Raw genomic sequence first — 25,414 nt, forward strand, 5'->3', positions numbered from 1 at the left:
AGAAACAAAAGCCCAGGGCCAGATGGCTTCCCAGGGGAATTCTATCAGACATTTCAAGAAGAATTAATACCTATTCTTCTGAAACTGTTCCAAAAAATAGAAATGGAAGGAAAACTTCCAAACTCATTTTATGAGGCCACCATTACCTTGATCCCCAAACCAGACAAAGACCCCATCAAAAAGGAGAATTACAGACCAATATCCTTGATGAACATGGATGCAAAAATTCTCACCAAAATACTAGCCAATAGGATCCAACAGTACATTAAAAGGATTATTCACCATGCCCAAGTGGGATTTATCGCTGGGCTGCAAGGCTGGTTCAACATCCACAAATCAATCAACTTGATACAATACATTAACAAAAGAAAGAACAAGAATCATATGATCCTCTTAATAGATGCAGAAAAAGCATTTGACAAAGTACAGCATCCTTTCTTGATCAAAACTCTTTCAGAGTATAGGGATAGAGGGTACATACCTCAATATCATAAAAGCCATCTATGAAAATCCTACAGCGAATATCATTCTCAATCGGGAAAAGCAGAGAGCTTTTCCCCTAAGATCAGGAATGGGGCAGGGATGTCCACCATCACCACTGCTATTCAACATAGTATTAGAAGTCGCAGCCACAGCAATCAGACAACAAAAAGAAATCAAAGGCATCCAAATCGGCAAAGAGGAAGTCAAACTCTCACTCTTTGCAGATGATATGATACTGTATGTGGAAAACCCAAAAGACTCCACCCCAAAACTGCTAGAACTCATACAGGAATTCAGTAAAGTAGCAGGATATAAAATCAATGCACAGAAATCAGTTGCATTCCTGTACACCAACAACAAGACAGAAGAGAGACAAATCAAGGAGTCGATCCCATTTACAATTGCACCCAAAACCATAAGATAGCTAGGAATAAATTTAACCAAAGAGGCAAAGGATCTGTACTCAGAAAACTATAAAATACTCATGAAAGAAATTGAAGAAGACACAAAGAAATGGAAAAACGTTCCATGCTCATGGATTGGAAGAACAAACATTGTGAAGATGTCAATGCTACCTAGAGCAACCTACACATTCAATGCAATCCCCATCAAAATACCATCCACTTTTTTCAAAGAAATGGAACAAATAATCCTAAAATTTGTATGGAACCAGAAGAGACCCCGAGTAGCCCGAGGAATATTGAAAAAGAAAAGCAAAGCTGGCAGCATCACAATTCCGGACTTCCAGCTCTATTACAAAGCTGTCGTCATCAAGACAGTACGGTACTGGCACAAAAACAGACACATAGATCAATGGAACAGAATCGAGAGCCCAGAAATGGACCCTCAACTCTATGGTCAACTAATCTTTGACAAAGCAAGAAAGAATGTCCAATGGAAAAAAGACAGTCTCTTCAACAAATGGTGTTGGGAAAATTGGACAGCCACATGCAGAAGAATGAAACTGAACCATTTCCTTACACCACACACAGAAATAGACTCCAAATGGTTGAAAGACCTAAACGTGAGACAGGAGTCCATCAAAATCCTAAAGGAGAACACAGGTAGCCACCTCTTCGACCTCAGCCACAGCAACTTCTTCCTAGAAACATTGCCAGAGGCAAGGGAAGCCAGGGCAAAAATGAACTATTGGGATTTCATCAAGATAAAAAGCTTTTGCACAGCAAAAGAAACAGTCCACAAAACCAAAAGACAACCGACAGAATGGGAGAAAATATTTTCAAATGACATATCAGATAAAGGGCTAGTATCCAAAATCTATAAAGAACTTATCAAACTCAACACCCAAAGAACAAATGATCCAATCAAGAAATGGGCAGAAGACATGAACAGACATTTTTCCAAAGAAGACATCCAAATGGCCAACAGACACATGAAAAAGTGCTCAACATCGCTCGGCATCAGGGAAATCCAAATCAAAACCTCAGTGAGATACCACCTCACACCACTCAGAATGGCTAGAATGAACAAGTCAGTAAACGACAGATGTTGGCGGGGATGTGGAGAAAGGGGAACCCTCCTACACTGTTGGTGCGAATGTAAGCTGGTGCAACCACTCTGGAAAACAGTATGGAGGTTCCTCAAACAGTTTTAAATAGAGCTACCATACGATCCAGCAATTGCACTACTGGGTATTTACCACAAAGATACAAATGTAGGGATCCCAAGGGGTACGTGCACCCCAATGTTTATAGCAGCAATGTCCACAATAGCCAAACTGTGGAAAGTGCCAAGATGTCCATCGACAGATGAATGGATAAAGAAGAAATGGTATATATACACAATGGAATATTATGCAGCCATCAAAAGGAATGAGATCTTGCCATTTGCAACGACGTGGATGGAACTGGAGGGTGTTATGCTGAGCGAAATAAGTCAATCAGAGAAAGACAGGTACTGTATGACCTCACTGATATGAGGAATTCTTAATCTCAGGAAACAAACTGAGTTTGCTGGAGTGGTGGGGGTGGGAGGGATGGGGTGGCTGGGTGATAGACATTGGGGAGGGTATGTGCTATGGTGAGCGCTGTGAATTGTGCAAGACTGTTGAATCACAGATCTGTACTTCTGAAACAAATAATGCAACATATGTTAAGGAAAAAGAAAAAGAAGAAGATAGCAGGAGGGGAAGAATGAAGGGGAATAAGTCGGAGGGGGAGACGAACCATGAGAGACCAATGGACTCTGAAAAACAAACAGGGTTCTAGAGGGGAGGAGGGTGGGGGGATGGGTTAGCCTGGTGATGGGTATTAAAGAGGGCACATTCTGCGTGGAGCACTGGGTGTTATGCACAAACAATGAATCATGGAGCACTACATCAAAAACTAATGATGTAATGTATGGTGATTAACATAACAATAAAAATATTTAAAAAAATAAAAGAGAATTTTGGCTATTGAATTCTTAGTGTTTAATTTTAAATTTTGAGTGATTTAATTAAAGTACTTGAGAATTTAACTGTCAGGTCTTTTTTAAATTAAAATTATTATATAAAGAATTATTTTGTGCATATATTTTATGACTGTATGTAGAAATGGAAAAATACATACAAATGTAAAAAGTGGACTCTAAAGTTGATGTAAATCAATGTTAAATTTTTTGTAAGTTGAATTTTGTTTTAAATATATTATGACTCCTGACACTACCTTCTAGTATATGTTAAATAATATTATTTTACTGAAAACAAAAATGGAAAGGTACCCAAGGTACCCCAGTCGATTTCTTTTGCTATCTAAAGCAGAAATTCGAAGGAACTTGGGATGTAACTTCACAGGGTAGTAATTTAACTTGAGGCATCTGTATCAGAATACAGTGAGACAATAATGAGCAAAGCATAGCCAGACACTGGAGAAATAACCCTAAAGCTACGAATGTACAAGCAGAAAGGATTTGTATGTATGTGGACTATGCCATCTTACTGATAATATTCAAGATCTTTATAAGAATTAAAATTAAAACAGACTTTTGTGTTTGCCTATGGTGATTTTTACATTACACAAAAATCCTCATTGCATTTTCACACTTGCCCGCATATAGGGTATAGGTTGTCTCTGGACTAAAAGTCTGTGTTCTCTGAGAAATCAGTTAGAGGTTGAGTCAATCATTGTTTTTGTTCGCCTTTCCCTATGAATCACTTTTGTCAGTTTTTAGTTCAGAAAGACATCAATTATAGGTAACACATTTATGGGCTTTTGTTTTTTCAAAGGGTTTTTTTTTTTTCTTTTTAAAACTTTGTTCTGATAAAAATACTGATCCTCTTTTTTTCTCCCTTTCTAAATCAGTTTTATTGTGACATAATTTATACACAATAAAATGTACGTATTTTAGTCTATATTTCTGTGAGTTTTGACAAATGCTTGCAGTTTTGTTACCACCACCACAATCAAGATACAGAACATTGCTACTACCCTGAGAAGTTTCTCCGTGCTCCTTTGTAGTCAGCACCTTCCCAGCCCCAGTCCTTGGCAGTCATTAGGTCTGTTTCCTGCACCTATAATTTTGCCTTTCCCAGAATTTTGTGTAAATGCGATCATTATATTATGTAGCTTTTTGAGTGTGGTTTCTTTCACTTGGCATAATGCATCTGAGATTCACCCATGTTGTTTTGTGTATTGGTAGTTCATTCTTTTTATTGCTAAGTAATATCTCACTGTATGGATATACCACTGATAGTTTATCCATTCACCAGTTGAAAGACATTTGGGTTGTTTACTTGTTTTGGTGATTATGTGTAAAGCCACTACAAACATTAACATGCATGTTTTTGCAGAAACATGTTTTCATTGCTTTTGGATTAAATATTTAGAGCAGGATTTGTGGGTCATGTGTTGAGTGTCTCTTTAATTTATAAGACACTGCCAAACTAGATTTTCAAGTGATGATTTCATTCTAGCAATTGCATATTACCATACTTCATAATAATACAGTCAAATTTACCTGCTGCTTTCACATCATTGATCATGAGTTGACTGTGGCCTCTTTGAAATAGAGGAAGATTAACAGTTCAGAGTGATTATTTTTGTCATTGTGATTTTATTATTTGTGTAGTAGTATATGTTCAGTGCTTGGATTTATAACTATACATATCTGTCCCTCAACCTCTGGGGATATCATGGAAAATTCTGCCTTATCACCATCTTAGGTTGCCCAGAGACATATTTAATTTAATCACTGTTGCTTTGGTTCTTTTTGCATTTCTTGTATTGCTAGACACCAGTGTTTATGAAATAGGTCCTGGAGCTACTTCTTTTCTGATTTTAAATTATAGCAATTATTAAACTTCAGACTGAAGGAAAGGAGGGCTTACAGGGCTGATGAACTATTTCTCAATTTAGTTGACTGAAATTATTGAGAAATTATCTGGTGAAGCAGCAAGTCTCATTGCTCTGGCCTGGTCTGCATCATCTTATTATCAGTAATATATAAAACACCTTTGGTAAGACTGAGGTGAGCTATTTCCCAAATGATAAATGATACGGCTAATTATGCTGATTGACTGTTTGATACTGTGTATAGGGGATTATGTAGCAAAGGAAAGGACTTTGACTCAGATAAGGAGTGCAGTATCTGGTTATAGGGAAGATTAGTAGCTTAATAGGTTATAGATTTATTTGATCAGAATTGCTGATCATAGCTATTATAGCACAATAGCTTGCGTTTTCACTCACTTTATAAGGTAGGTGCTACTAGACTGTCTTTGAAAGGTCAAAGAGTTGTTATTTCCATTCTTGAAAAGTTAAGTTTTGTGAACCTTCAAAGCTGTTCTTGTTTTTTATTTCATACACACACACACAGAGGAGGCAATGAAGGAAGGCCTTAAGTTCTTTGAGATGTGACCTAATTGAGAATTACATTAAACTGGAATGTAGATACTTTTTCTTCAGTTTTTAATTCCTTTAGACAAAATGTTTGTGTATGATTGTCTTTCTCCTCAGGAATCCAGGCTTATTTTTAAGTGGTACTAGAACATTCCTCCTAATATCCATGGAAAGAGGGAACATTGTCATATGAAATTGTCCTTATTCTTCTTATCACTTAGTTTCTATCAGCCGGATCATGATTCTCCATCTTCAGTAAGGAAACATCCTCCTCTAAAATAAAGTTTGCACTGGAAGGAGAATCTAAAGGTAGAAAAGGTGTCTCATCTAATTGCTCTGATTCTGCTTTGCCTGCCCCCAACCTTACATCTCCTTGGGTGTGGTTTCCAAACTCAAGAATGATTTGACACTCTCAAATAAATAAATAAATAAACCTTAAAAAAAAAAAACTGAGAAAATAAACTTCCAGCTGAGCCCTGTAACACCATTATAGTCTAAGATTTCTCATGTGTTTCCATGATCAGCTCACACAATATCATATGGGTGGTGACATTTCCCCTAGTAAAAGTAAAACTATAAAAGAATACTGTAGGCTACATAATAGTCTATAGGGGCCTCAGTTTTATAATCTGAAAAAAACTTAAAAGTTGAACCTCTGTCTGTTGTGTAAGACTGTAAGTTAATTTCTCAAGGCAGTAAGTTGTAGGTTTGGTTTTTCCAAGTACAGTTACTCTTTTTCATAAAATTTTTTGAGAATGTTTTAAATCTTAAGTGAGAATAATATAAAAATAAAACATCACATAATCAACTGTTGTCCTGATAAGGAAGGGCAAACAGGGCAACAAAGTGCAAAGTGTTCTGTGCACTAATGTTGACACATTAAGCAAACGCCTAAAATGCTTCACAGATGACCCTTTTGTTCCAAAGCATTGTGTAAAGCTATTCCACTGTTGGATGAATATTTTAAATTATGGCTATTATTTTTAACTTTTATTTGTACATTATTAATAGTTTTGCTTATTCAAAGATGCTAGCTATTATTAGATACTCTGCTAATTGTGTGTAGTTTTAATGGTTTTCTATGATAATAAATAAGACTTTAGTTTTTCCTGTGGGGGTGCCATTGGTTTGTTATTAAATGGTTTAGCAACTAGCAACAGAGAATTGGGACTATGCCTTGTATTCCTAATCACAATTGTTGAAGGCTGGTTTCATTATCTCTTAAATGAGTTCTCACTAATTAATCCCCTTCTTCAGAGTGCTATAAGGCAGAGGATATTGGATCATTTTTCTGACTGGTCTTCAGTACCATGTATTACTTTCACCCACACCCAATGGATATTTTCTCTTAGTTGTAGAATTATTAGTAGGTACTCTTCATATACAAGGTAAAAGCTCTGAAACAACTCTGAGGATTGGAGTATAAATAGCAATGTGTAGTCCGTTCAGGCTGCTATAACAAAAATACCAAAAACTGTTTAGCTTATAAACAACAGAAACTTATTTCTCACAGTTCTGGAGCCAGGGAGTCCAAGATCAAGTCCAAATTTGGGGTCTGGTGAGGACCCGCTTTCTTGTTCATGGACAGCACCTTCTCACAGTGTCCTCACATGATGGAAGGGGCTAAGGAGTTCTGTGGGGTCTTTTATAAGAGCAGCAATCCCATTCATAAGGGTTCTACCCTCATGACCTAATAAGCACCTCCCAAAGATCCAACTTTGGGCCATATCCTGTTTTTGTGACTAAAGTTTTATTGGAAAACAGGCACATGCATGCATTTACTTACTGTCTTCGGCAGTTTTCCTGCTACAAAAGCAAAAGAGGCCCACAAAGCCTGAAATACTTACTGTCAGGCCCCTTAACAGAAAAATGTTTGCTGAACCTTGGTTTGGAAATTGTTTAAGAGTTATGTCAGAATTTTCCTCTCATTTTTTATTCCAACCACTCAGCGTGTTTATGTATGAACAGATAAGTTAAGAGGGGTAAAGAAATGAGAGAACAAAAATGTAGTATTCAAGTACTGGCACCAACTTATTTCTCTCCCTTATGTTAATTTACCTGTTTCTTTGCTATGGGTTTCCACTTCCTCCTGATATCTGTAGTTCTCTGTGTTGGGAAATAAGTGCAGCTGACTGGCCTGGGGGAAAACAGTATATTTTTCTCAGTGGTGGAAATTTACTGTAGGAACCAATCTTGGATGTTAGGGACTAATTGTTGAATTTCACAGTCTTAATAGAAAATAAAGAATGAGAACCAGCATCAGTGAGTATCAATCTTTATGAAGAATTTGATTCTCATGATTTTTGTGTAATCCTATGATGAAGTACAAGTAAGTTAAACTTCCAAATGTTGTTTGTTTTATAGGTCTATAATGACGGATCTGTACTACCTCAGTCAAACAGATGGAGCAGGTGATTGGAGGGAAAAAGAGGCCAAAGATCTGACAGAGCTGGTCCAGCGGAGAATAACATATCTTCAGGTAAGAAAACTAAGTAAAGAAATAAACATAAATGAAAAAAGAAGGAAAATCATAATAAGACTAAGAGTTGCTGTTGGTTTTTAGTCTTCCTAGCCCTTTTTTTTAAGTATTTACTCATTTTATATATTTATTCAGAAAGATGCTATGTTATGTCTTCAGTGCAATACAAAGATGTCTAAAACAAAGCCTCTGCCTTAAAGGAGCTACTTCTTACACACACACACACACACACAAACACACACACACACACACACACACACAGCAATGCGAAGTAGGAAGTGGTACATTTTACGTGAGACATACAGATGAAATGCTCATTGAAGGAAGAAGATAATCAGGGATAGCTTTGTGGAAAAGGTTTTTGAATTGAGCTGAAAAGGACATTTGGATAGGATTTAGGCACATAGAAATGGAAAAGAGTGTACTAGCTGGAGACTGGGATATGAATAATGGTCCATAGTTGGGAAAGAGCAGGACGGGAACCCATTGAGGAATGGGACATTTAATTTGTCTGGAGTTTTGGGTTGTGTAAACAGGTGGGGTGTAAAATAAGCTGGAAAAGGTAGGTTTGGGAGCCAGATTGCAGAGGTCCTCGGGTGCAGGTTAAGCTTTATGGTGCATAAGCAGCAAGTGGTTGCTTAAAAGATTTTGTTTCATAAACATCATTATAACAGCAAACAGCCACAAGTCCCAGGCCCTTTTACATCTACTCTCGTCTTTTTTTGTGTTTTCTTCTAACTCTCATTAATATGCATACTCAGTCTTACATATTTGTAAGAACAGAATTGATTTACTTTAAATTCTGGTTTTTTGCTTAATATGTCATAAGCTTTTTTCTATTTTGGAGCCACATCCCACTTTTGAAAGATTTTTACACCCAAGAGCAGCATGATGAGGGTGATACTATTAATCTGTAAGTCTTATTTTGGCTGAACTGGATTACTATTGGAAGAGACTAGAAGCAAGGAAACCATTTAGGAGGTGAGGACCACCCTGCAGGTGAGAAATATGGAGGTATGTCACAGTTTGCATTGGAAATGAAGAGACAAAGTTGAGAGAGACTGGGAAGGTTGAACTGATCGTTCACCAAGTGGGTGAAAGAGCTGAAGTGACCGGGATGATAGGTGCATTGTTATCTGACAGGGAACTTAAACAAAGAATAGTCTTGGGGTAAACAGTGAATTAGAAGTAACTTCATTCATGCTGGAAGTTGAAAACCGCACCCATCCTTTTCTAATACTATTAGTGGTTTATTTTCTATGTACAATGACTGCTTTCCTTCTAAGGTTAAAGTGTCTTGTAAAAGTAAAATAATAACAATGACCTAATTCTCTATATTTCAAGGTGCACATTTTCCTACACTTAAATAGGAAGAAATAGAAAATGAAGTGTTTAAAGAGATCATTAAAAACCAAACTGATTTTGGCATGCTATCTTGGTCTCATACTCCCATGACCATTCATCAGAGGTGTCTGCAGAATGAGAAACACTTGCCTCCTATAGGGAAGAGGTAATTATCTCCTATCAACTAGAACCTCATTCAATGAACTATAAACAGCTGGTGGTGCAGAACTATCATCCTCATTTAAAATGGAAATAACTATGGTTTCTGAGTTTCTTCCATTTCCACATATTCATTAGATTTTTATTCAACAAAAGTCATATTTAAACTATGATTTGGTCATAGTTCAGCTCCATATACTGTAACAAGTACCTGCCACCTGCTTTAGTTTATTTTTTCTTCTTGGCCAAGTGCTTTTACTTATAGTGCAAATTTGATCCTCTATATGCTGATTTTTCTGGTTCTGTGTTAGAGAATTTCACTTGTAAATCATGCTAATCATTTAAAACCATGTTGGCTTTTTTAATCTTTTAGACTACAGCAAAACAGCATTTCAGCTGGACCTTACTTTCAGTTTCAAATATTGCTATTTAACAGATGCTTACTTCCATGCTTTTCCTTTTTTTTCACTGAAAAAGAAAATGTGGTTTTTTATATTCAAGGAGATGAAGAAAATCTCAGTAGGAAAAAACATATTTCAGAAAAATATTTTTCTTTAATTATTTAATGTATTCATGATCATTTTTGCCCTCTAGTCCAAAAGTTCTTTGAAGTCAGAAACTATATTTTTAACATATTATTTGTTAGAGATTAACAATGGCAGTCACTCACTCTTTACCTTCCTTGGCTTGAGGTGAATAAGAGTCCTTTCTCCCATTCCAACAAAATTAAACACATATAGGTAAGGAATGTTTTCTCTGACTAGAACTTTTATTCCCAGCTTAGAAAAGTACAACAGCTACTTTAAAAAGAATGATTTGTTACTGGTTTAACTAAATGGATTAGAGAGTTTAATCAGATGAGGTGAGCTATTTATACACATTTTTAAGAGTGATTACATTTTTTCCCGTTTTAACTTTTCTTGGTATTCAAATGTATTGGTGTTCCCAAACTATTACTTTAAGTGAAATATTGTAAAAAGGCTATTTAATTAACTTAAATTCTGAAAGACTTCAACAGGCTTAGAAACTGAGTAGTATACTAGAAAATAAATCTGTGAAGGGAGATAAGGAAAAAATCTTTGACCTTTAATACTTGTATTCTACATAAAAATAAGCAGTTCATATAACTTAATGGAGATTTTAGAAGGCTCTCCTTGTTTGGCCTACCAGGCAGCAGTTATATAAAGAATGATAATAATTTGTAGCTAACTAGGAAATAATAGGGAAAAGATACAATAAAAGAAAACGTTTTTAATAGTTTAAATCTGTTCAGGAGATTTTAGTCATTTAAATACCTTATTGTGTTCCCAATAAATAATTCAGATGATTTTATAATTACTTCAGTGATTGGTTTGGACAGGTGAAAACATTTTCAGTTTTACTAGATTTTTACTCATTCTGATGAAATCTATTATCAGTTCTTATAATCACCAACAAGCAGTTTTCTAAAATCTGATTTATTTAAGGTATAATGCAAGACCTGGTCAAAGAAAACAACCTAGATTAAACCCTTGTCTTAATCCATCAATCGGTTTGATTTTAAATCTAAGCCTTTTTGCAACTCTCCAATGCTTTGAATTGAGCAAATATCATGTCTTATGAAAATCCTGCTTGACTCAGTCATATAGTTCAGTCAAGTTTAGTCTCAATGTTAGATATTCATTCATTTATTCTATACCGTGGTTTTACTTGGGAGAAGCAATTTCACAAAAGTTACTAGAAAGTAAAAAAATACATATGTCAACTAGACTTCGGCGGGACAAAGTTCCATGGTTGTCTTAAAATTATTTTCTCTTTAGAGTTGAAGGAGTTATGGCGTGGTATAAAAAGGCTGACTAAAAGATTATAATAATCTTATTGAAGACAACCTTGGGTATCCTGTTAGGCTCAAGTAGAATGGAGCAAGTAATTCTCTTAAGGTCTTCTCTATGTTTACCTGAAAAGTTCTTTATCCATAAAGTAAACATGTAATATTGGGTTGTTTTAAATACCATTTTGTGCTGGTCTTTACTAGTGTGCTATGTAAATCATAACAAATTGAGAAAGTGCTGTTTTTTTATATTTTGAAATCAAATTTCAGATATCAACTCCAGGCTTATTTTAAAAACTACACATTGCTGATATTTTCATCACGAGTCCACATTTTGCCATAATATAAGTCATTTTTCTAGACTTTTGATTGACATGGAAGAGATTCTGTTTTCATTAGTGTTACTAGAATTCACTTTGTGGCTTCTAATCAGCTCATATTAAATTCTAATCAGCACATATTAAACAAACAATGGAAGAGATCACAAATGCCTTAGTTTCTTGTTTGGAACAGTTTGAAGTTGGCAACCACAGTGGTGAGAGCTGCTAGTTAGGGCATATAGCTTATGACAAAAGGCATTTCCCAGTTTAACTTGAAATTATCTGTCTTCTGGTTCAGGATAATTTTCTTTCCACCTAGACCCAAAGTTGACTATTTAAGCAATATTGAGCCCATTTTTAGTGTAATCTAAGTAAAGCATATAAAAAAATAACAATGGTAAAAGATGTTTTTTGGGGGGCATTGCTTGTTTATGTTGTGAATAGGACTTTACTAACCTACCATTTTCCAGTAAATTTTCTTTGTTTTCATAGAAAAGTAAAAGATGTGCAAATGGAGAACAAGTATTTTACTTTTTAAAGGAAGATAGAGATTTGTTTCTTCCATTCAAAAACAACAGACTGCCTAGAGATATGGCAGTTTCTCTTTTCCTGTGTGGAATCCAGCAACTGTAGGTGGTCTATAAAATGGAAAGTGTCCAGGTCACACTAGGAATGCATTGTTGAGGCTATTAAACATGTATTTCAGATTGTGAAGAGACCCTAACTCCAACACATGATGTAGACACATTTTTCTTTGACAGGACAAATTCTTTAAAATAGATTTAAGGCTAGAATATAACTATAAAACTTCATTTGTCTGCTGGTGTACTGATCATGAGATCAAACCCATCATGAGGTGTCCTCAGAGTTGTGAAGTGTGTTCTAATGAGTGATTCAGACAATAATTACACTTCTGCCCAACAAGGATGAAAATCAAAATAAAGTCAGAGGTAGTGATACTTGTAACTCATTAGGCAAAGTCATTAGCTTAGCTGTATTAAGATGTTAATTAGATATGTAAAACAACTGGAGTAGGGAGAAACTTTTAGGACCTTTCCCTGTTTGAAAGAAATTATTAGTTTGAGAAGAGATCAAGTAGAGAAAAGTAGACAGTTTCTTAGAACTAAGACTTAAGAGTATACTGAGAAGGAGAATATCTTCCTCAAGAACAAAAATATAAACAGTTTTGATGAGAAAAGAACAAGAAGTGGTAAGTAGATACAGTGTCAGGGGTAGCTTTCATAAAATGAAAGAGGGGATTGTTATACTAGAAGTTGACGAAGGACAAAGGTGGTGATAAGAAAAAAAAGAAAATTTATTGAAGGTAGTTTTCTAGTAAAAACCACATTATCTTGAATTCTTATAGATTTTACAGAGCGCTTGCATGTGGGAGCATAGGTCTGATTGAATTGTTTGTTTTGTTTGCTTATTCAACAAGTATTTGGATGTACTCGACATTAGGTATGTTACTAAGGATTTAATGGTGAACAAACAGATATGGTATGTTGTCTGCCCTCAGAAAGCTTAGCGTTTAGTAACATTCTCAGAGTGTCTCTGAATTAATTATCCTCAAATACACACAACTGCCTAGACACACACAATTTTTTTTAATTCCTTTAGTTTTTTGTTTTGATGTTTATATTTTTGTCTCATTATTTGGATCTTTTTACTAATTCCCCTATCTCTATTACACTAATATTTGCTACAGGCTTTTTTTTTTTTTTAAAGATATTATTTATTTGTCAGAGAGAGAGAGAGCGCGCGCATAAGCGGGGGGTGGGGGGTGGCAGGCAGAGGGAGAAGCAGGCTCCCCACTGAGCAAGGAGCCCGATGCAAGGAGCCCAATGTGGCACTCCATCCCAGGACCCTGGGATTATGACCTGAGCTGAAGGCAGACGCCTAACCAACTGAGACACCCAGGCATCCCACTACAGGCTTTTTTATTACTCTTTTTAATAAAGTTTTTATTATGGAAAACTTTCAGCATATATAAAAATGAGAAACTAGTGAACTCCTATGTACCCATTATTCAGCTTTAATAATTACCAATTCATGGTCAGTTTTGTTTCATCTGTGCTGCCATCACTCCTTACCATCTCCAGGATCATTTTGAAACAAATCCTAGACATTTTATCATTTTATTTATAAATATTCAGAATAAATTTCTAAAAGTTAAAGATACTTTTTCAAAACATAACTGCATACTAAGAATAGTTCTTTAATATCAAATAACCAGGCATCAATCAAATTTCTCTGATTGTCAAGCACATTTTTAATGTGCTATTTAAAAACTGATTATCTGGGGAGGAATTCCAAGAAATGGCAGAGTAGGGAGCACCAAGAATCTGTCTCCCCATCTAGACATCAGTTGCACTGGCAGAAACTAATACAACCAGTTTGGAACTCTGGAGTCAGTTGAAGGCTTACAACTTCCAGGGGAAAGCTTTGACTGTAAATTGCATTAGGTTTGGTTAATTTCTGCTCTTAAGCTCCACAGTAACTGCCCATCCCCAACCTCCAGCCTCATAGCAGCAGCTGTGTACATGTTCAACATAGGAAAATTGATCACTGTAATATGCTGCATCAACAAAATAAAGGAAAAAAATCTGATCATCTTGGTTGATGCAGAAAAAACATTCAACAAAATTCAGTATACCTTTTCATGGTAAAAACAATGAACAAAATAGGAACAGAAGGAAACTACCTCAGCATATAAAAGCTTGATTTTTGTAAATTGATCTTCTATCCTGCAACTTTGTTAAGCTTATATTAGTTCTAGTAGCTTTTTTGTAGATTCCATCAGGTTTACCACATAGATTATCATGTCATACCTAAATAAACAAGTTTACTTAGTCATTTTCAATTTGGATGGCATTTCTGCAGAACTCTCTTAAAATTCATTCACCTTAATTACATAGTATAATTCAGTATTAGCATAACATACAGTAAATCACAAATTTAGTTCCGTCTTTTAAAATCCTTGCCAAAGTCTGATTTGGGACTTTAGATTTTCTTAGCAAGAGTTTAAAAACATTTTGAGATGCCTAACAGTTATGGGGGCAGTTTTTAAATTCCTAGCAGTGCAGTCAGCAAAACTCTGCCAGCATTTTGTTGTTGTTTTTTTTGTTGTTGTTGTTGTTTAAATATTTGAGAGAGAGAGAGCATAAGCAGGATGGGCAGTGGGAAAGGGGGAGAGAATCTGAAGTGGACTGTGCGTTGAGCGTGGAGCCTGATGCAGGGTTCGATCTCACGACCCTGAGATCGTGTCTGAGCTGAAACCAACAGTCAGATGCTTTAACTGACTGCGCCACCCAGGTGCCCCAGCATTTTGTTGTTTTTAAGTTTACATACTTATTATATATTTGTATCTTCTTATCAATAAGAACACTTTTATTTTTTTAATTTTTTTGTGTTTAACTTATGTTTATTTTTTTCTTCCAATTTTTTATTTAAATTCCAGTCAGTTAACATAGGTGTAATATTAGTTTGAGAAAGACTTTTAAAACACATTCCTTAGTTGAGGTATATAAGAGAATGCATATGAGGTTCTTAACATCTGTTACCTAGAAAAAAAATAAGCAACTGATGACATTCTAGGTGCTACTCCCCCAAACCATTTTATCTTTGAGGATAAAAACACCTAATAAAGATTTTATCCTCCTTACTTTTTTGCATGTAAGTTGAACTTAAATTAGATTTTGTTTAATTTAGGTATATCGGCCTAGCATCTACTTGTTTTGAACATTATTTCATTTCCTCAGTGGTTTTCTATTTCTGGAAATATGCCTCTTTTTTTCCCTAAGAAATGGCAAATTTCACTATAGTTTGACTCTGCCCTAGGTTACAGTATACACAGTGTTGTTATAGAAGGTTTTCCAAATCTTAAAGCAGATCTGGTTTCCACATAGGAGTAGTGTTATAATTGGGGATTCTGACCCCGACTACCAACTCCCAGGCCAGAGGTTCATCTTCCAGAATCCCGGTCTCAATTCCAGCAAGGCAAGAACTGGGGAGTAGCAAAATTCCCATGAAAGGAAGCGACTACCAACTCCCAGGCCAGAGGTTCATCTTCCAGAATCCCGGTCTCAATTCCAGCAAGGCAAGAACTGGGGAGTAGCAAAATTCCCATGAAAGGAAGAGGGAGGCTACCGACCAGAGGTGGATTCAGATCTGGGGGCTGGACTTGAAACCTCTGCAGTTTTTGACACTCTCTTTCAGAAAAAGGAATACAAATACAGAATTAAATATTAAAGTAAATAGTTACAGTCAATTCTCATTATTTGCATCATATTCTATGAAGTCACCAAAAACACTGAATTAGTGAACCTCTGCTCCTGGGTTCCTGTGAATCTCTGGTCACAACTTTTTTTTCTTAATGTTCAGTTAGCCATTGTATAGTACATAATTAGTTTTTGGTGTAGTGTAAAGATTCATTAGTTAAGTATAACACCCAGTGCTCATCATAGCACATGCCCTCCTCAGTTTTTGTCAACCAATTAATATATGACCTTGTGTTATGTATGTTTCTGTTTAAAAACATTTTGTATAATACATATTGTTGATTCATTAACATTTAACTCATAGTTTATAGCACTGCAAGTCATACTTGAATGAAACTTATGTAACACACATATTTTTTCAGTAAGGCATATCACAGCTTTCCTGTGCTTAGGAACGCTAGACAGCACTTCAGCACTATGCTTAGGGGTGATTTTAAACAGTGAAGTTGTCAACAAATGCACAAAAATGTAAAAAACATGGCATTGTATAGATCGCAAAAGGATGCTTGTTCATAGTATGACAGCTAAAACAAGAAGGCAAAATGCTACCTTGTTTGACCTCAGCTGAGAACTGTGTGCTTCGGGCAGCTCATATTTTCACTGTATTGCATGTCCCCACGAGTGACCCTGAGAGCACCTCAAGGATTGATTTTGAGATTGCAAGTAAATTTTAGCTAGTATGCAAATTTGCAAATATGGAACCTATCACTAGTGAGGATCGGTTATTTATAATGAAAAAAAGAAATACCAACAAATTAAAATTTTACAAAGTTGACATATACCGTAACACAATATTCCAGAAAAATTGAAAGTCTTATTAACGGCCTGACACTCTTTATAATACTGTTTTCCTCGTATTTCTTAGCTTCATACTCTTTATTATTTATAGGATTTTCTATAAAGTGAATTTACAGTGATTTTGTAATATTTTGTATAAAGAGAAAGGAAAGATTGAATCAGATCTTTCTCTAACATGGTTGATGAAAAAAGTTGTTTTTTATTTTTTTTAATTTTTTTTATTTATTTGAGAGAGAGAGAGAGACAGAGATAGTGGGAGAGAGCACGAGTGGGGAGGAGAGGGAGAAGCAGGCTTCCCGCTCAGCAGGGAGCCTGATGCAGGGCTTGATCCCAGGACCCCAGGATCGTGACCTGAGCCAGAGACGCTTAACCGACTGAGCCACCCAGGTGCCCAATATTAATGACAGAAGAGAACTTCTGTGTTGACTAGGCATTATTGAGAACTGACTCCCAATTCTCTGATTACCTGACACTTCCCATACTGGGTGCAATGGGACCCATTGACATTGTAGTATATCCCATTGCCCTGTGTCTATCTATGTCATCAAAATAACTGCACAAAAGTAATCCTGAACCACATAAATATATCCCTGTAGATCTAAACTAAATGAATCCCCAGCTTAATTTTCCCGTAACAGGATCCCAGAAATGCTGAAGGCCACTTCATTGCCACCCAAAACTGATACCAACACCAGGAAAATGAGATGGGAGGGAATTCCAAGTGGGACAAGGCAGCCATCTTAACTCATTGTGGTCAAAGTTTACAATTTTTGCAAAAACATACGACCAGGTGAACACATTACATAAACCCTCCTCCTCCTGGGGACTTTGAAGGTCATAACTTCACAATCTGTTCAAATGAGCATCCCTTCAGCTTACATTTCAGTAAACCCACTCTGCCCCTAAGGAAGCCCTTCTTACTGAACTAGGAGGGAATCTTATGTCCCCCTAGACATAAGATTACCTAAGAACCACTGTAATTAAGAAGTCTGAAAGAGAGAAAGACATATGGCAAAATTAGATGAAAAGTAATAGATGCTGACGATTTAAGATTGTGTGGGTTCTATCTCAAGGACACAGATAACAAAGAAAAACTAGGTTGCCTCCAGTTAAAATGTCACTTTATTTATTTTTAAAGATTTTATTTATTTATTTATTTATTTGAGAGAGAGAGAGAGAGAGCACGAGGGGAGGAGGGTTGGAGGGAGAAGCAGACTCCCCACTGAGCAGGGAGCCCGACGAGGGACTTGATCCCGGGATGCAGGATCATGACCTGAGCTGAAGGCAGTCGCTCAACCAACTGAGCCACCCAGGCGCCCCAAAATTTCACTTTATTTATAAAGTAGCTTTCTGACTAGGACTTTCACTCTCCTTCAATCCCTAGAGTATACAGCACTTTCTCAAATTGACCAGACTACAATTGATTATCAGCTGTTGTTCACTGACTGCCCACAACCTTTGTGTAAAACTGCCATGCTCTAGGTCTAAGTCCTGGTTACTGTAGACAATAACCATGTCTGTTCCATAAGCTTCACTACCCATTCTTCCTGTGCTCCCACCCCCTGACTGTTTAACTCAGGACTCTGCCATTTACTAGGCAAGTTACACAAACTTCTCTAAGCCTCAGTTTATTCTCCTACATATTGAATATAACAACACCTGCCTCATAAGAGTTTTGCTTACTACCTAGCAATAGAGAAAGTGTATAGAAGGGGCAACAGACAGACATTATTCATCCTCAAAACTTCCTTTAATGTAGCAGAAGATTAAGAAGAAGTATCTCTTCCCTTTCACCTTTCAGTTAAAGGACTTTAATGAGACCTTGAGATATTTGGATGTTTTATCATCTGTTTTCAAAATGATTGATCCAAACCTAGAACCCAGTATAATAGCAATGTAATGACTTGAATGTCTCAATTTTCCATTGAAAAAATAGAATCAGTACTAACCTTTCTCAGATGGGTTTTTGAAGTGATATGAGCTGTGCAAATCATACATACCACCCCCTGATAAATATTTATCATAACTGGCATTTTTGGCTTAGGCAGGTCAGATATATGATGGAATTCCATACAGACCATCCAAGCACTTTTTAGAATAGCTACTACAGTACTATAAGCAATAAGAGAACTATCACACCCTTTTCTAGTGTCAGAGCATATCTACTTATTTTAATTTATTGCATAGACATGTAGTTGTATGCTTTTATGACTTATCACTGACTCATATCTAAGACTTACTTGATCTTAGATTCTTAGTCAGTACTCTGTCTTAACTGCAAGTTGTGATATTCACCATTAACAAGTGCTTTGAGGAGCCAGTATTTTGTTTGTTTTTGTTTTGTTTGTTTTATTTTCCTGGTGCTTTGTTGAAGGTGACTAACTGAATATAAGCTTTAGGGCTGCTTTTAATATTGGCTGGTGAAGCCACATCCTATTTTGCATCTGCCCATCATTAGCAACATAAGACCTTGCCACAGAAACCTTAAACAATTAGATTTCTCATGTACTGCATTAATAGAGGAAATTGAAGTATAACTTTTAAATAAATGAGTAGAACCATAAAGTATGAAGCGTCTAGGAGTGGCTTTTGCCCATATATATTGTTTCTACTTCTTAAGATGATTTCTTTATCATTATAAGAGATTATCAATTGTGAAAACACTTAGAAACTTGCAAAAGTCAGTAGAGAGTATAGACTTTTTTTTGGTAATGAACAAGTCTGAAGAAAAAGATATGGTAATATTATAATACAGAAATCCTATGGGAAGTATGTTCAAAAAGTCATTATCTTTGCCTTTAATCATAACAGTAGTCATGAGAAGTGATTTTCTTCGTATTATAAAAAGTTTAACTTAATGGTGGTAGAATACAGAATGGTGTGCTAAGTAGATTAAAATTCAGATAGAGGTGTGAGTAGAAAGCCTGATTTTTCACAGAAGAAATGTTAAACATATCCTGACTTCCCCATTATATCTATCAAACATCTTTCTTTCCAGGTGGTAAGAAATGAATATTACTTGTTCCTATCCAGTTTTCAGTGTTGTTCCATACACAGTAGAGGTATCCTTCCAGTATATCTATGGATGAGGTAAATGTCCGATTCAGAAAGAGGAGTCAAGATTTTAGCAACTGAGACATTAGGAAAATAGTACTAGCATTGTAAGTAGAAAGTAATGTGGGCATTGGATTCTAGGTTTATTGAAGAACTAAATCTATGTATCTCATTAATGGTAAAAGATCTTAGAACTTGTATCAAATCAGAATACAAAACAGAATAAGATATACGTTCCAATATTCTTAATAAACATGTATTCCTACCCATCTTGTCTAATGTTGTCTTTCTTTTTGCCAACCTGTTTTTACAGACTTTATTGGTCTAGACCAGAAGTCAACAAACTACCACCCTCAGGCCAAATCCAGTTCAGCTATTTTTGTAAATAAAGTTTTATTGGAACAAAGCCATGCATATTTCTTTAACTATCGTCTATGACTGTTTTCAGGCTACAGTGACAAACTTAAATAATTGTGACAGAATATCTGGGGTGCAAAGCCAGAAATATTTACTGTATGGTCCTTTGCAGGAAAAATTTGTTAACTGTGGCCTAGACAGTAATAGAAATAATTCTTAAATATTTTTGCCTTCTGTTTTCCTTTGCTTCCTCCTCCTATTCCTTCAGCTCAAGATTCAAATTATTGAAAAAAGGTTGGTTTATCATTTTTAAAAGAAACTTATATGAGCAGATGCTTCTGGAAACACAAAGTCATTAGTTTTCCAATAAATAAATAACATTATAGATGTGAGTTAAATGTGCATTAAATGAGACTATGTTGGGCTAAAATATAGGCTTCTGTTTCTGGATAAGGTGTAGTAAACACATTATACCCTTTTCTTCCTGCTAAGTACCCCAAAAAATCCTGTACAGTGTGGTTCTTCTATGTTTGTTTGCTTGTTTTATTCTTATATATCCCAGTTGGAGGTGCTAGAGAACCCTTCAACCTAAAAATACTAATGGATGGAGCCAAAAAAGGGCCTCATTTTTATTACATCTATCCTGTTCCAGGCAAACGTCATGAAAAAAGCTGCCCCCTGCCCTTCCTCGTACCATTGCTATGGAGCTTGAGCATGTAGCCCTGTCCACCATACCTGCCTACCTGCCCTGCAGTAATGAGGGCACCCCTACGTCTCCCAGCTGGTGTTACAACCTCAGAGGCTTTGGACAAAACCCTTTCCGATCACCACACTGCAATAATGAGGCAGTTCCCATTCTCACCACCACTAGAGTGGAGGGAGGGTTATAGAGAAAAAGTTAGAGAACAGGATTTTTCAAATCTGTATTTGAAATCCTGGGCAGACTTCTGAACACCACATGCATGTAACTAATGAGAATTGATGCAGAAAGAGGTTTGAGAACTGAATTCTGGTGTGATATACCACCTAGGCTTCACACTGGCTCTTGGTTAGCCCACAAGTGGGGCAGAACAAAATAATACTGAAAAAGCTTTAACAATTAAATTGACATTTGAGCCACAGCCAATAAAAGTGAGCTAGGAATCTGTGTAGTTTGCTTCCTACCAAAATAGATTGTTTAATAAAAAGCAGAGTCTCATAACATAATATTCACCATATACCAAGAATCAGGAAAATCTTAATTCAAAATGACAAAAGATAATCAGCAGCAGATAGTACACTGAGATGACACGGATGTTGGAATTACCTGATAAGGATTTTAAAGAAGATATAATAATAAAAATGCTCCATTAAGCAATTACAGACTTGAAACAAATGAAAAAATAGAAAGGCTGGGCAAAGAAATAGATGATATAAGGAAAAAACAAATGAAAATTTTAGAACGGAAAAATACAATAACCTAAGTAAAAAACTGGCTTATGATAGAATAGTTGTAACAGAGGAAAGAATCAGTACACTTGAACTTAGATCAGTGGAAATTATCCAGTCTGACAACAGAGAGAATAAAGATTGAAAAAAAAAGTAAACAGAGCCTCAGGGACCTATGGGACAATAACAACAGCAACAAATATTTGTGTTTGTTATCTTTGGAGTCCAAGAAGGAGAAAAGTGTAAGAGTAAGGGATTGAAGAAATGACTGAAAACTTCCTAAATTTGGCAAGCCAACAAGTTCAAGAAGTTGAGCAAATTCCCAACAGGAAAACCCCAAAGTAATCCATTTCCAGACACTTCATAAGTAATTTGCTGAAAACTAAAGACAAAGAAAAAAATTCTTTAAAGCAGCTAGAGAGAAGCAATGCATTACAGAGAGGAACAATTTGAATGACAGTGAATTTCTCATTGAAAACATGGAGGCCAGAAAGAAGTAGTAAGATATTTTTTTAAGCGCCAAAAGAAAAGAACTGGCAACCTAGAATTCTTCATCCAGTGAAAATATAATGAGGTGAAATAAAAACATTTTCAGATGAAGGAAAACTGGAAGAATTCATTGCCAGAAGACTTGGTCTAAAAAAAGGAAATTTTTTTCAGATGGCAGGAAAATGATGACAGAAGGAAACTTGGAATATCAGGAATGAAGAAAATGCAAATGAAAGAGTAGGTACAGAGTAATTGATTAGTCTTCTCCATTTAAATTTTTAAAAATTTTTAGTGGTGGGAAGCAAAATTGATAACATTATCTGATGTAGTTTTCAATGTATATAAAGGTAATCTTTAAGTCAACTATATCTTTAAAGGGGAGAGAGTAAAGGTAGTGAAGTGTCTACATCCCACATGAAATAATAAAATGTTGATATGAGAGGACTGATAAATTACATGTGTGTATGTATATATAGATGAATCAAAAATGAATACTGAAAGTTCAAATTAAGCACAGGAAAGCAGGAATGGGTGTTGGATTTGTCAATACTTTTGCTTTATGAATTGGTATAATCATGTAGATTTTCTTCTTTAAACTGTTAATGTGATTGCATTGAATGAATTTTGAATACTTAACCAGCTTTGCATTCCTTGAATAAACCCCACTTGGTCATGATATATATATACAATATATATATTCACATCTATGTATATATCATAAAATAGGTTGAAAATGGTAATAAAATATATTGATAAGATGACAAAAAAAAGTCAACATGATAAAAAAATGTTGACAAAATCCAACACCCATTCATGATAAACACTCAGCAAAGAAAAAACGGAACATTCTTCAATCTGATTAAAAAAAAAAAGAATTTACAAACAATCTACAGGTATCATCACACTTCATGGTGAAAGACTTACTGAAATACTTTGCCCCTAAAATTGGGAATGAAGTAGTGATATCCTCTCTCACCTGTTCTCTCACTCCTAGTCACAGTAGTGGAAGTTCTAAGCAGTCCAGTAAGGCAAGACAAAGAAATAAATGGCATACATACTAGAAAGAAAGAAAATTATCCCTATTTCCAGGTGACATGATTGTCTACATAGTAAAATTGCAAGTAATCTACCAAACAATAACAATAACCACACAGCAGTAAAACTCCTAGAGTAAGTGAATTTAGCAAAGTTGTGAGATATGGGATCATCACACAAAAATTAATCATATTTCTATATCCTAGCAAGAAATAATTAGAAACCAGAATTTTAAGACATACTACCATTGGGGGGGGCGGAGCAAGATGGCGGAGGAGTAGGAGGCCTGGATTTCGTCTGGTCTCAGGAATTCAGCTGAATAGGGATCAAACCATTCTGAACACCTACGAACTCAACAGGAGATCAAAGAGGAGAGTAGCAACAACTTTCTGAACAGAGAAGCGACCGCTTACTGGAAGGTAGGACGTGCGGAGAAGTGAATCCGAGGCGATATTCGGGAGGATAGACAGCGGGGGAGGGGCCTCCGCCGGCCGCTTCTGGCAAGTGCTAGAGCCGCGGAGCACAAAATCGGAATGTTTAGAAGTCGGCTCCGCTGAGGGATGTCGCTCCAGTGGCTAAGCGGGGGTGGAACCCTTGCGGGACAGTGTGGTCTCAGGACCCTTGGGGTCACAGAAAGACCGGGGGAGCCTGAGTGCGCCAGAGCTCCCAGGTATCGGAGCAGGGAAGCCGGCTGCAGAGATGGAGCCGAGGCGCGGGCTCTCAGCTCGGGGTGGCCATAAACTGTGATCCGCGGCCCAGTCGGGCCACTGCTCCTGCAGCAGGGACTCAACAGGCGGCAGATCCGGGGAGACTCCCCTTCCTTCCCGGGGAGGAGCAGCGCGGGAACGCACCGCAGGGATCTACTGGGTTTGGAGACTCCACACGGGGTGGGGTGCCAGAGATACAAACGCTCGGTCACAGGCCGGGTGAGCACGGAGTGCAGCCGGAGACCGGGGACAAGGGAGTGACTGCTTTTCTCTGGGGGCGCACTGAGGAGCGGGGCCCCGAGTTCTCGGCTCCTCCGGGTGGAGATTGGGAGGCCACCATTTCTGCCCTGGTCCTCCAGGGCTGTACGGAGAGCTTGCAGGGAACAAAAGCTCCTGAGATCAAACCCGAGCAGCTTGCTTAGCCCGGACCGACAAGGGTGGGGCAATTCAGCCTCCGGCAAAGACATTTGGAAACCACAACAACAGGCCCCTCCCCCAGAAGATCAGCAGGAACAGCCAGCAAGCCAAGACCAAGTTTACCGATCAAGGAGAACGGGAGAACTCCAGCGCTAGGGGAATACTGCACATAGAATTCATGGCTTTTTTTTACCATGATTCATTAGTTCATCAAAGTTAATTTTTGTTAAATGTTTTTTTTTTTCTTTTTCCCTTTTTCAACCAACATCTCATCAATCTCTTTTTTTAAAAAAAAATTTTTTTTATTTTTCATTTTTAGAGTCATATTTTATCCCTTCATAGTAGTTACCCTTATTTTTGGCATATATATATATATAAGTTGTTCTCTCTTTAAAATTTTGAGATACACTTTCTTCTAACAGATAAAAATATACCCTAAATCACTAGTGTATGGTTCTGTTCTAGTCTTCCTGCCTGATCACATTCTCTCCCTTTTTTCTTTTTTTTTTTTTTTAAATCTTCTTTCTTTTTTGAAACAACTTCTTATCTTATCAAGTCCTTTTATAAAATCTTTTATAATTTTCATCTTTACAGTCATCTTCTATCCCTTCATTGTATCAACCCTTATTTTGTACATATATGTCTTTCTTCCTTTAAAATTTTAGGAGGCACTTTTTTCTAACAGACCAAAATACGCCCAAAATCTAGTGTGTAGAACTGATCTATGCACTAGCCTGATCATATTTGATCACATTCTGCTTTTTTTTGTATTGTTCTGTTTTTGTTTTTATCTTTTTTCTTTTTTTTTTCTCTTTTTTCTTTCTTTCCCTTTCTTTTCCCCTGGTTTCAGGTCTTTTCTGATTTGTATACAGTATATTTGCTGGGGACGTGGTAAACCTGTTAGCATTTTGTTCTCTCATTCATCTGTTCTCCTCTGGACAAAATGACAAGATGAAAAAAATCACCTCAGCAAAAAGAACAAGAGGTAGTACCGTCAGCCAGGGACCTACTCAATACGGACATTAGTACGATGTTGGACCTAGAGTTCAGAATGATGACTTTAAAGATACTACCTGGGCTTGAAAAAAGCGTGGAAGTTATTAGAGAAACCCTTTCTGGAGAAATAAAAGAACTAAAATCTAACCAAGTCGAAATCAAAAAGGCTATTGATGAGGTGCAATCAAAAATGGGGGCACTAAATGCTAGGATAAATGAGGCAGAAGAGAGAATCAGTGATATAGAAGACTAAATGATGGAAAGTAAAGAGGCTGAGAAAAAGAGGGAGAAACAACTACAGGATCACGAGGGCAGAATTCGAGAGATAAGTGATTCGATAAGACGAAACAACATTAGAATAATTGGGATCCCAGAAGAAGAAGAAAGAGAGAGAGGGGCAGAAGGTATATTGGAGCAAAT

General features: G+C 36.5%; 1 protein-coding gene across 19 annotated transcripts in view; it reads left to right on the forward strand.

Annotated features, from left to right (window-relative positions):
• FUT8 (fucosyltransferase 8) overlaps positions 1-25,414 on the forward strand; it is a 346,719-nt gene that overhangs the window by 245,889 nt on the left and 75,416 nt on the right. For all 19 annotated transcript variants that reach the window (XM_025869873.2, XM_025869870.2, XM_073895376.1 and 16 more), the window contains one exon: positions 7,686-7,800. In XM_025869873.2, coding sequence (XP_025725658.1) covers positions 7,686-7,800 — 115 coding nt within the window. The remainder of the gene's footprint in view (positions 1-7,685; positions 7,801-25,414) is intronic.

This window comes from Callorhinus ursinus, unplaced genomic scaffold (assembly GCF_003265705.2).
Source record: "Callorhinus ursinus isolate GAN/ISIS: 27379988/994484 unplaced genomic scaffold, GSC_fseal_2.0 scaffold8, whole genome shotgun sequence".
In the NCBI taxonomy this organism is placed as follows: Eukaryota; Metazoa; Chordata; class Mammalia; order Carnivora; family Otariidae; genus Callorhinus; species Callorhinus ursinus.